General features: G+C 40.2%; 1 protein-coding gene across 2 annotated transcripts in view; it reads left to right on the top strand.

Annotated features, from left to right (window-relative positions):
• Window positions 1–206: 206 nt before the first annotated feature.
• The window catches only part of npepps (aminopeptidase puromycin sensitive), a 294931-nt gene continuing 282251 nt past the window's right edge, over window positions 207–12886 (top strand). Inside the window, exon 1 of one of the 2 annotated variants that reach the window (XR_011883929.1) lies at window positions 207–566. Coding sequence is in view for 1 of the 2 variants with exons in the window: in XM_072249568.1 (XP_072105669.1) it covers window positions 282–566 (285 nt within the window). In the remaining variant the exon portion in view is untranslated. The remainder of the gene's footprint in view (window positions 567–12886) is intronic. The other variant, XM_072249568.1, reaches the window with a different exon arrangement.

Raw genomic sequence — 12886 nt, 5'->3', positions numbered from 1 at the left:
CAACAACCCCACGCATACGCGGTCGTTCCCAGCAGGCTCGCACACACGCGCACGTGATTTAGGAGCCGCGTGACGTAACGTGAGGTCGTCCGTACGAAGCGTACGCCCGGTTTTCGCTATTGCGGATGCCCGTGTCGAGAGGCACGTTGCACTCTTTTTGCCTGGGGGGGGTGTGAGCGCGCGCGCTCGTTCGCGGCGAATCGGAGCCGTGCACGCAAACGTCGGCAGTTGTGGCGAGAGGTGGGGGGAGGGAGGAGACAGTCAGTTTGTCAGCTTCATTGATGTTGCTCGGCGGTGCTGCCGTGGTTCTCGTATCTCGCCGTCTGCTCGTTGCCTCCGGTTGTTGGAGAGGCTGCGTACCTCGCCTGCTTAGGCCCCGAGCCAGATCCGCTTTTACCGCATTCGGTAGCTGGGCCGGCCTCAGGGAGGCTTCCTCAGACAAAATGCCGTCCAAGAGACCTTTCGAGCGGCTCCCCACCGACGTGAACCCGGAGAACTATGTGTTGTGCCTGAAGCCCGACCTCGTCGACTTCACGTTCGAGGGCAAGCTGGAAGCCTCGGTTGAGGTAAGGCGGGGAGAGGGAGTACGCCGGTGAGATCCAATTTGTATTCCGGGTCCTGGTTGTGGGGGTGGAATAAGGGGGAGGGGTGGGTTGTTCCGAAAGGCCTCAAATTGGCCTCCAGAAATCCAGGGGTTCCCATTTGGATCCAGCTCGGTGTCGACGGCTCAGCTGCAGCCGCGGGCCTTTACCTGCACTCCGATTGGCGTGATGCTTTTAAACCCGTTGACTATCAGGCCTACCTAACTCTGAAATTAAGGGAGAGAGCGCGTCGAGTGAGCAATTGGTTGGTGTCCTGAAATATTTACTTTTTTTATTGTAATTCCAGAGGGAAGAAGGTGGTTTGAGGCTTTCGAGAGAAAAAAATATATAATAAAAACGTGGGATATATTCATGTAGAATGGCCGTTCTTCTCGCCCCCTTAATGTTAATAGACAAGGCGAGAAATTCACACGATGGAAGGTTAGTTAGAAGAAGCGACGAGAGAGAGTATACACACACACACATTGTGAAGAATGCTGAATCTGTCTGCTGGTTGATTGAGGCACAGGAGCCGTGCCCACACTGTTGCCATTGACAGCAGCAATCTTTGAGTTTTATTCTTGTGTGCTTTCAAATAAAACAAAAGTGATTTTCAAAAAAATCTTGTTCCATCGTTTGATATGGATGTTTATGGGGCTGTAAGACGCCAATCTTTTATCAATTTATATGACGTTAATAGGTTATATATATATAATGTCATAAACGTTACATTTTTAAATGTAGTTAGCTTTTGTTTGTAAAATAATAGTTGCGGTATTTCCTTGTGCACAAAGCCTTGGATTGCAGCCAATATCTATCTCTTGTATATCTGTCTGGGCAACTTATTGCTCTTTCATTGGTGTTTACCATAATTTTCCTCGGATTGCCTTTTGATAAACTTTGCTAAATACAGAGCCAATCTTTTTATCAGGAACTGCGTTCAGTTGTAATTGAAGTGTGTATTTATAGTGTTTGTATCTTGGGCGCTTAATATTACAGTACTGACAACTACAAACCATTCTTAGCGTCGTGTAATATTGACTGTTTATTTTTGGGAATGTAAAGTTTTTTTGTCTATTTATAATGCTGTGCTTAAGAGCAATTTTCTAAATTCTTGGGAGTTCTGTCTAAAGTCGTATTGTAGAAAAATGTTCTGCAACTTTTAAGGTATTTAGGAGCATATTCACAGATTCTACTTGGCACTTTGTTCAAAAGGATTGTATTAGGCATTTCAAATTAGACCATAAGAATTAGACCATTTGACCATGTCTTGATTTATTATCCCTCTCAATCCCATTCTCCTGCCTTCTCACTGCAATCTTTCACACCATGACTAATTAAAGACTTATCAACCTTCCCTTTAAATATACCTAATGATTTGGTCTCCACAGCTGTCTGTGGCAACAAATTCCTCATATTCATTACCCTCTGGCTAAAGAAATTCTTCACCTCTGTTCTAAAGGGGCGTCCTTCTATTTTGAGTGTGTGCTGTCTGATCTTAGATGCCCCCACTATTGGAAACATCCTCTCCACATCCACTGTAACTAGACATGGGGTTCCCAAACTGGGCTCCTCGGTTAATGGTAAGGGTCCATGGCATAAAAGGAGGGTTTGAGACCCCTGATCAAGACCTTTAAATATTTGATTAGGTTTCAATGCAGTTTCTCTTCCTCTTCCTCTCCCCCCCCCCCCATTCTGCTAAACTCCAGCAAATACAGGCCCAGAGCCATCCAGTGCTCCTCATAATGTTAACCCTTTCATTTCCGGAGTCATTCACATGAACTACCTCTAGACCCTCTCCACTGCCAGCACATCTTTTCTCAGTTAAGGGACCCAAAAGTAACATCATGTTTTTTTTGAATTATTGAAAATACTTTTTTATATTAAATTCGGGAGGATGTTATGCCTCCACCTTTATAAATGAAGTAAAATGACTCACTCTCAGCTGCAGAATTCAGGTAATAACATGGCTATTTGAGTTGTAATCCTTGAAATGTTTCTTTCTGCATCAGATATTTTGACCCAAATGCAGATGTATATAAACCAATTATATACTTTCAATGAATGGCGGAGTGGAGATATGTCCCAAACCAAAGGAGGTGTAAGGCGCTCCTTCCCTCTGCTAGCCTTCAGGTAACCCTTGGATAAGGTGTAGCACCTGCTTGGCCCCTCCATGGATCAGGGTCAGGTGAAGCCATGGGAGCAGGTGGTGGATGGTCGTATGAGCAGCCGGTGCAGATCACAAGTCCTGGTTATATGACCACTGACACCAGGCAAACAATCTCTGAAGAGTATTGATAATGGTTGGGGTCACCTGTCTTGTAAAGACACTGCCCAGAATAAGGCAATGGCAATCCATTTGTAGAAAAATGTCAAGTACAATCATGGTCATGGAAAGACCATGATTGCTCATCTCATATGACACAGCACATAATGAACGATACTTTCGTGGTTCACTCAGAATTAAGATTCTGACTGGGACTGAGGTAACTGTGTGTCTGATGTATTAATTGTGAGACGGATGCAACCTGGGATGATTTAAAATATTGGAGATTCTAAAGGAGTGTATTTAATGTATAAACCATGACCCTAATGCTTGTAAGTCCTTTAGTGAAGTCTTTAGAGGAATTGTTTTCAGTACATGGTTGGAAGTGTCTGTCTGAGGCCTCCATTGGTCAGAGTTGACCATGGATGTTGCGTCCTAGCTGTCTAGATACATGATCCAGGGTAATACAACATGGAGAACAAGCTGTTGCACGTGCAGCAAGCTCCTCCTCTCCATGTATCTGATGGGTCCAAAGGAACGGCAGAGACTAATGCATTTTGGCACCAGCAGTGTTGCAGGATTTGCCAGTCAACATTGAACTCAATGTAGGACTTCAGCTCAGAATTTTTCCCTCGGGGTTTACTCCCGAAGTCTTTCCCATGAGTGGGTATAGCCGCAAATCAGCAAGGGTTTGAGATCAGATAGTTCCTCCTGGATGAGCTGCCAACCACGGCTGGCGAGCCCCATCTGCCTGAAGCACCTGTTTTTAAGACACAAGTATCCTGCCTTTTCCCCTTCTTCTGTCAGTGGAAACTGTTTTGCCAGCTTTAGTAGCGAAGCCACATGTGAAGGCCAGGAGCTGGACTTAGCTGTCAAAGGCGATTTGAGATGTTCATTGTTGTGAGCATTTAATAGGTAGTGGGAGCTTGTCCCCATTACCACCCTCGGCAAACAGTCGTGAAGAGGAAATCGTTGAGAAGACTTAGTAAGTCTAAGGGAGTTAATGTATACTCAGATTGAATCAGAGAACTAATATCAAAAGCAAAATATTGTGGGTGAAAAGCTGAAATAAAAACAGAAAATATAGGAAGTATTTAGATGATGCGGCATCTCTGGAGAGAAAGCTCACATCTTGTCTGACCTGTCACCAGAGCTAATGTTTTCTTTTCATCTTGTCATAGAACTATTAACAGGCCCTTTGACCTATCCAGGTTGTGCAGAATCATTAATCTGTTTAGTCCCATTGATCTATACCTGGACCATAACCCTCCATCCTCTCACATCCATGTACCTATCCAAATTTCTCTTAAATGTTGACATCGACCCTGCATCCACCGTTTGCGCTGGCAGCTTGTTCCATAGTCTCACCGCCCTCTGAGTGAAGAAGTTTCCCTTCATGTTCCTCTTAAATTTCTCACCTTTCACCCTTAACATATGATCTTGAGTTGTAGTCTCACCCAACCTCAGTGGAAACAACCTACTTGCATTTACCTTGCTATTCCCCTCATAACTCGATAAATCTCCTCTCATTCTTCTAAATTCTAGGGAATAAAGTCGATGAAGGAAATTCTTTTCCACCTCCTTGTTAAAATTTATGTATGCTTGAAAGTAGTAGTTTCATTATTCATTTTTCCTTCAAATACCGAGAATTTAAAACAAAAATGTTATCATTTGACTAAGGCAGGGGCTTCCAATCCTTTTTTATGCTATAAGCCCCTCAGGTTTGGTATCCCTTAGACTAAAGGAATAAAGGGGGTAAATACCACAACCTATAGACTCTTTCAAAGACTCTACAACTCGTGTTCTCAATAGTTTTAAAAATTTCATTTGCACAATTTGTCTTTTGCACTTTGGTTGTTTCAGTCTTTATGTATAATTCTTCATAAGTTCTATTGTATTTCTTTATTTTCCTGTAAGTGCCTACAAGAAAATAAATCTTAAGGTTAAATAAATAATATTTGATAAGTTTTATTTTGTCTTTGAATTTGATTGATGGCTCTTGCAGTTCCGTTCTCTTTTTTTAAATCAATTTCAACAAGAATATGTATGAAGACCAGAGTGTGAATATGATTAGTCTCTGAATAATCTATGGATGCTCTCTTTTAGAGATGTACATGAGGTGTAGAGATTTAGGTGAGTTATCAGATAAGTACCAGTACCTTTTAGTCGTGTTTCCTGAGGAATTTTTTTTCCCTGCCTCAGTTCGAATATGGGATTAAGTAGAGCTTCACACAAAAATATGACTTTCTCAGAAAAATAAGATATAAAATTCTCTTCAAGAACCACTTAATGAGTCTAATGGCCTTCCAATATTTTGTTCATCAAGCATCTGTAAATTCACTTTGAAAATGATAATTAACTCATTAAGCTGTATATTCCATATCATAATCGACTGCTGGAAATATTTCTTCTGGTGTCACTAGTATTCCTTTCGCAATTAATTTTCCATGTGTCCTCTGCTTCTTGACCTTGTTAATGGGAATTTTTCTTAATTCATATCTTCATGATGTTTCAAGCCTCCAGAAAACTTCTCAATCATCTCTGTATCTTCTCTACCTAGATGTGGAATTGTTAGCCTTTGTCCCTGGGACTATTCTACAAGGTCTTCAGAATCAGATTTATTATCAATCACTGCCTTTGTTTTGTGGCAGCAACTTTTGAGAACTTGAGATGAAGAGTCTTTGAAAGTGAATCCATAGGTTGTGGGAACAGTTCACTGTTGGGATGAGTGAAATTACCACACTGGTTCAGGAACCTGATAGTTAATGGGTAATAACTGTTCCTGAATGAAGAGGAATAAACAGTTCATGTTTTGAGCAAGGCCCTTCGTCCCGAAATGTCAACTGCTTATTCATTTCCATAGATTCTGCTTAACTTATTGAATTCCTCCAGCATTTTGTAATTATTAGCCAGAATAGGAGTTGATATTCTTGTAACCGAAACAGTGTTAATGGTTCAACGTAACCTTTGTGTTTATTGTCTCTATTTATAAAACCCATCTTCCCATATGTTGTTTAAATTACCTCCTCAGCATGTTCCTTCATGATGCACTCTCTTGTGCTGTGCACCTTGGAGAAAATAAAAAGATGTTACAAGGGTGTTCAAACTCATTATTTGCAGTGCAGAACACTTGCAAAAAAAAAACACAGCAGATATAAATTTAAAATGATTGACATTACAGCCAGAGGGGACAAGAAGCATTTTTTTACATTGATATCAATTTCACCTTCTGTTTTTTAAAAAACATCCCTCCCTCCCCCCCTTCCTCTTCTATTCCCCACTCTAGCCTCTTACTACTTCTCACCTGCCTATCACCACCTTGTTTCTCCAATGGTTCACTACTCTCCTATCCAATTCTCCTCCAGTCCTTTACCTTTCCTACCCACCTGGCGTCACATGTCACCTTCCAGCTATCCTCCTTCCCCTCCTCCACCTTTTTATTCTGGTGTCTTCCCCCTTCCTTTCCAGTCCTGATGAAGGGTCTTGGCCCAAAACATCAGCTGTTTATTCATTTCCATAGATGCTGCCTGGCCTACTGAGTTCTTCCAGCATTTTGTGTGTGTTGCTCCGGATTTCCAGCATCTGCAGAATTTCTCATGTATTTTATATTGAATTGTGCTGTAGCTGAAAGGGTAGTGGAGACAGTTTCAATAGTAACTTAAATATGAAGAAACAGATGGGGGAATGAGATTAATTGAATAGCTCGTACAAACAACTGACATGAGTAGAATAAGATGAATACCTTGTATTTCTGCCGAAGACCTTTTTAATGATGAGTGGAATGAAGTATAGTTTCCTTTATAACTAATTAGAGTTTAGTGTAAAGGGGAAATGCTCTCTGATCGTTAAATGAGTGTAGAATATTAAATGAGTGAAGTGTAAAGCCAACAAAGTCCAAAGTAAATTTATTATCAAAGTACATGTATCATGTCTCTTTGTGGGTGTTCACAGTAAATACAAGAAACACAATAGAATCAATGAAAGACTGCACTCAACAAAATGGACAAAGAGCCAATGTGCAAAGGAAAACAAACTGCAAATAGAAGAAAAAACAAAATAATAAGGTCTAAGCATTGAGAACATGAGATGAGGAGTCCTTTAAGGTGAGTCCATAGGTTATGGAATCAGTTCAGTGTTGAGGTGAGTGAAGTTATCCACACTGGTTCAAGAGGCTGATGGTTAACTGTTCCTGAACCTGGTGTTTTGGGACTTGAGGCTCCTGTACCACCTTCCTGATGCTTGAGGGGTAATAACTGTTCCTGAACCTGGTGGTGCGGGATCTGAAGCTCCTGTATATTTTTCCTAATGGCAGTAGTGAGAAATGAGCATATCCTGGATGGTGGATCAGTTGGTAGATGCATGCAGAATATTAATTATGTGAAATGGCAGTGAGTAGCTAAGAGAACAGACTAATTTGTTTGTACATTTTGGATGTGCAAAGTAAGAAATCGGTTACATTAATTGTAATTGGGCAGATTTGGTAGAAGTCTTTGTAGCCTAGCAAAAAGGGCAGAGTGTCACAGAGCACTTAGTTAAAAAAATATCTTATTTTTCGGGTGGGGAAGATCAATCACTAAAGTCAGATGTGGAATACATGAGAGAACACTAAGTGTCACAGGTAGCTCTGGAATTGCATTTTAAGAAAGAATAAAGCAGTTTGATTAAGCTCAGAAAGAAGGGGATAGAAAGAAGAGTCATTTGTGTTCTGGTACAGTTGGTTGAAGTGGGGAAAGATACAGTGAATGCTGGGGCAGAAAGAGTAATAATCATGGTTAGGCATTTTAGAAGAGGGAAATCTGGCCAAGGCAGAGACATGGAAAATGGGATGAATCCAGTTTGGTGTTCCTGAAATATTCAAACACTATGGATTGGAAGTTAATCATTGATAGCCATTAGGAATTTGGGGAGATTCTGAATGTCACCAATGACTTTTGAAAATTTGTCACCAAAGATTAGCAAATTTACAGAAGTACCATGCAGAGCATTTGATTGGTTGCATTACTGCCTGGGTTGGAGGCTCCAATACACGGAATCACCAGAGGCTGCAGAGGGTGTCAGACTTTGTCAGCCCCATCATGATCGTGGTGCCTCAAGAAGGCAGCATCCACCATTAAGAACCTTCGTCATCCAGGGCATGCCCATTATTTTTTTATTACTGCCGTCAGGGAGGAGGTACAAGAGCATGAATGCGCTCGGTCAATGTTTTAGGAACAGCTTCTTCCTCCCTGCCATTAGATTGCTCAACATTCCATGAACACTACCTCACTGTTCCTTTTTAACACTATTTACTACTTTTGTTTCTTATTGTAACTTCTAGCACCGTACTGCTGCCAGAAGATGACAAATTTCACAACTTACGTCAGAGATAATAAACCGGATTCTGAGATAAAGGACCGAGACAGAGATGTAAAGTAGGAGAGTATAGATCATTAATCAAAATTGGATATAGAAGTGGGGAGAAGTTTCTTCTTGGTAATTGAAATTTTGGGATGACTAGATGACATTGGAAAGCCTGATGGAGAGACTGTCAAAATCAAAGAAAAATGTATTATCTAAACCCAGTACGTATATGTTACCATATAGTTCAAAGTAAACTTTATTATCAAAGTGCATATAGTTCACTGTATGCAACCCTGAGATTCATTTTGAATAACAGAATCAATGAAAGACTGCCCAACTGGGGTGTTCAACTAGAGTGCAGATGACGACAAACTGCAAATACAGAAAGAAAAATAATAAATGAGCAATAAATATGAAGAACATGAGGTGAAGAGTCATTGAAAGTGATTCCATTGGTTGTGCGAACATTTCAATGATGGGGCAAGTGAAGTTATCCCCTTTGGGATTTTCTTGCTTGCATTTACAGGAAAATAGAGATACGATAGAATTTATGGGGGGGTAACTATACATGAACAAGGACTGAAAAACAACCAATGTGCTACAGGCAGACTGCGCAGATAGAAAAAAAATGCCGAGAGTGTGAGTTATGCACTACTGTGCAAAAGTCTTAAGCACATGTATACAGCTAGCGTGCCTAAAATTTTTGTACCATACTGTATGTTAGTTAAATTGAGAAGGTGGTTGGGAAACAGAAATAAGAGCACTTAGCTTTGTATTGGCTCTGTAGTATTAAGTGTTATTTGGTAACTAGAAAGACATAGTATATAGTACTGTGCAAAAGCCTTGTGCACTCTAGTTATATGTATGTGCCTAAGAGTTTTGCACAGTACTGTAAAAAGATTAATTGAGAAAAGATGGGGTTAAGGTGCAGTATGCAGTCATTGGAGAGAAATAGGTGGTACTTGCCCAAATATAAAATTTAAATTCTCAGAAGCCGGAGAATGCAGTTAATTGCAAGGTAAGTAAAGTCTTGGAAAACACATGATTGGGGTTGAAATTGAATTGTTCAGACGTTTGCTGCTCAAAGTTATGAAGTCGCCATTGCTGCACCTTTTATTTGAAGGAAGTAGAATTTTCAAGGTGAGACCAAGTTCAGTTGATGGAGGATCTTCAGGTGATCTTTTCAATCACAGTTTTAGGAGATGGACCACAGAAATGGAGGTAAAGTTTGTAGCAATAAAATATTTAGTATAGCTTAGTATCAATGTGGAAGGTGGATAGATGTAGAATAGAACTTTATTGGCATTGCTCAAGACAAGATTGCGGTGCTACTCCAGTCCATGCAAAACAGATTTATAATGCATGTGGTATGACTTAATTAAAAAAAAAATCCCATATTTACATGCAACAAGTGACTTTGATAGTCCATAACACTCAAAGACCATTGGCAAGCTAGGGCATAGTATTATTCATCTGCACAACAGCCCTTCAGGAGAAGCTGTTTTTTTCAGTCTTGCTGTCTTGGCTGAGCTGTTCTCTGTACAAGTAAAAGTCAGGAAAAGAGCACTGGAAAATTTACCATTAGCGAATTATCTTTTAAAATTTAATTTGAAGGTAGTGAACAGTACATTATTTTCTCATTCACATATTTAATGACTTGATACTTTTGGTGTTTATGGGGGACAGGTAGTGGCTCTGGTCTTTTATGTAATATTATTTTGACTTGTTTACATGCTTCAATACAAACTGCAAAAATATGATAGTGCTGAGTATTGTCATGGTTTACAGAACAGAATTTGGTCCATTGTTTCGATCACATCCATGCCCATCTATAATAATCCCATTTGTTCACATTTGGACACTTTCCTTCTGTGGTTTGCCTATTTAAGCATTTGTCTATATGCCTCTTAAATTATATCTAATTGTCATCTCTTCTAGCACATTCCAAATATCAATGAGTATTTTAAGAAAGCTTGCACCTCAGACCTCCTTTAAGAGTCCTTGTTTTCATCTTAGACTTCTCTTGTTATGATGCCCTCAAGGTGCAGCACCTGCTTAGCCCCCCCACCCGCCCCCTCCGATCAGGGTCACATGAAGCCATGGAAGGTGGTCGTATGAGCTGCTGATGCACATCACAAGTCCTGCCTATGTAACCACTGACACTAGGCAGACAGTCTCTGAAGGGTATTGATAATGGTTGGGGTCACCTGTCTTGTAAAGACACTGCCCAGAAGGCGGCAATGTTAAACCACTTCTGCAGAAAAATTTGCCAACATCATGATCGCTCACGTCATATGACACAGTACATGATGATAACTATGGGGAATAAGATTTTGGCCATCTGCCCCATCTCTCATCTTGTATCCTACTGTTAGCTCACTGCTTGGCCTTGCTCCATGGAAAACAAACCCAGCTGATCTAATTTCTCCAGATAACTAAATTCTTCCAATCCCGACAACATTCCGGGGAATCTCCTCTGCACACTCTCCAGCGCAAACAACTGCTTCCTATAATGTAGGAGCTGGAACTTCACATAGGATTTCAGTGCAACTTTAGTGCTTTGTAAAGTTCAATGGTTAGCTATTGGTCATCGTCAATTGAGGTGGCATGCTCCTTTAAGGGTACGAAACAGTAGTTAATAAAAAAATGAAGTAGTATGTTTACCATTTTAACTTGTAATAATTCCAAGATCGTAAACCACTAAAGTTGTTATGTTTTATTTTGGGTAACAGTTATGATGCAGGAAGTAATTATTTTACATAAAGTATATAAAACTCTTTTGCTCATTGTTATTCAAGCAGGCACCTTGATTGCATTGGGAAGATAATTCCAGGGAATGTCAGATATATGAAAATATACAGTGGTATGCAAAAGTTTGGGCACCCCTGGTCAAAGTTTCTGTTACTGTGAATAGCTAAGCGAGTAAAAGATGAACTGATATCTAAAAGTTATAAAGTTAAAGATGACTCGTTTCTTTAATATCTTAAGCAAGAAAACTTTTTTTATTTCCATCTTTTACAGTTTCAAAATAGCAAAAAAGGAAAAGGGCCTGAAGCAAAAGTTTGGGTACCCTGTGTGGCAGTAATTAGTAACACCCCCTTTGGCAAGTATCACAGCTTGTAAACGCTTTCTGTAGCCAGCTAAGAGTCTTTCAATTCTTGTTTGGGGGATTTTCGCCTATTCTTCCTTGCAAAAGGCTTCAAGTTTTGTGAGATTCTTGGGCCGTCTTGCATGCACTGCTCTTTTGAGGTCTATCCAAAGATTCTCGATGATATTTAGGTCGGGGGACTGTGAGGGCCATGGCAAAACCTTCAGCTTACACCTCCTGAGGTAGTCCATTGTGGATTTTGAGGTGTTCTATTTTAACTTCATCAGTCCACAGGACTTGTTTCCAAAATGCATCAGGCTTGTTTAGATGTTCCTTTGAACTTTTTGAATGGAGCTTTTTGGCCGCAATGAGCAAAGGTATGTTTGGAGAAAAAAGGGTGCAGAATTTCATGAAAAGAAACCCTCTCCAACTGTTGAGCACGGGTGGATTGATCATGCTTTGGGCTTGCGTTGCAGCCAGTGGCACGGGGAACATTTACTGGTGGAGGGAAGAATGAATTCAATTAAATACCAACAAATTCTGGAAGCAGACATCACACTGTCTGGGGTAAAAAAAGCTTAAAGATAAAAAGAGGATGGCTTCTACAACAGGATAATGATCCTAAACACCTCAAAATCCACAATGGGCTACCTCAAGAGGCACAAGCTGAAGGTTTTGTCATGGCCCTCACAGTCCCCCGACCTAAACATCATCAAGAATCTGGATAGACCTCAAAAGAGCAGTGCATGCAAGACAGCCCAAGAATCTTACAGAACTAGAAGCCTTTTGCAAGGAAGAATGGGCGAAAATCCCCCAAACAAGAATTGAAAGACTCTTAGCTGGCTACAGAAAGCGTCTACAAGCTGTGATACTTGCCAAAGCGGGTGTTACTAAGTACTGCCATGCAGGGTGTCCAAACTTTTGCTTCGGGCCCTTTATCTTTTTTGTTATTTTGAAACTGTAAAAGATGGAAATAAAAAAAGTTTTCTTAAAATATTAAAGAATTGTCATCTTTAACTTTATGCCTTTTGGATATCAGGTCATCTTTTACTCGCTTAGCTATTCACAGTAATAAATTTTGACCAGGGATGCCCAAACTTTTGCATGCCACTGTATGGGAAGAGAGCAAATGATTTGGAACTCGGGTTTCAATTTGGAAAGAAATCAAAGCCTGAGGCAGCCAACAGTAGGCAATTTCCCTGTGAAGTTTAGGACATGGTGGTTGTTTTTTTAATACTCGTGAAATTTATTTTCCATTAGAAGCATTGTATTTCAGTGTTAATCAACGAGAACTGCTGTTTGATGGTACTGGCAAGGAAACTAAGAACAAGCCAGAGTTGACTTTTTAAATGTAAAACATTTCTTGAAAATTTGCAAAGAAAATGGACTTAAAGGACAAGGTTGTATGGAAGAATAGAGACTAGATGTTGAGATTTAGGAATAGATCTGCATAAATTGGAATACTCACTAGAACTCTGAACAGATTCCACAAACTACAGACTGGCTTTCAAGGACTCTACAGCTCATGTTCTCAGTATTTATTTCTTATTTGCACAATTTGTTGTCTTTTGCACATTAGTTGTTTGTCAGTCTTTGTGTATAATTTTTCAT

Source organism: Mobula birostris, chromosome X (assembly GCF_030028105.1).
Source record: "Mobula birostris isolate sMobBir1 chromosome X, sMobBir1.hap1, whole genome shotgun sequence".
In the NCBI taxonomy this organism is placed as follows: domain Eukaryota; kingdom Metazoa; phylum Chordata; class Chondrichthyes; order Myliobatiformes; family Myliobatidae; genus Mobula; species Mobula birostris.
Note: the sequence above shows the minus strand (reverse complement) of the source record. Positions and strands in the feature narration are given on the sequence as shown.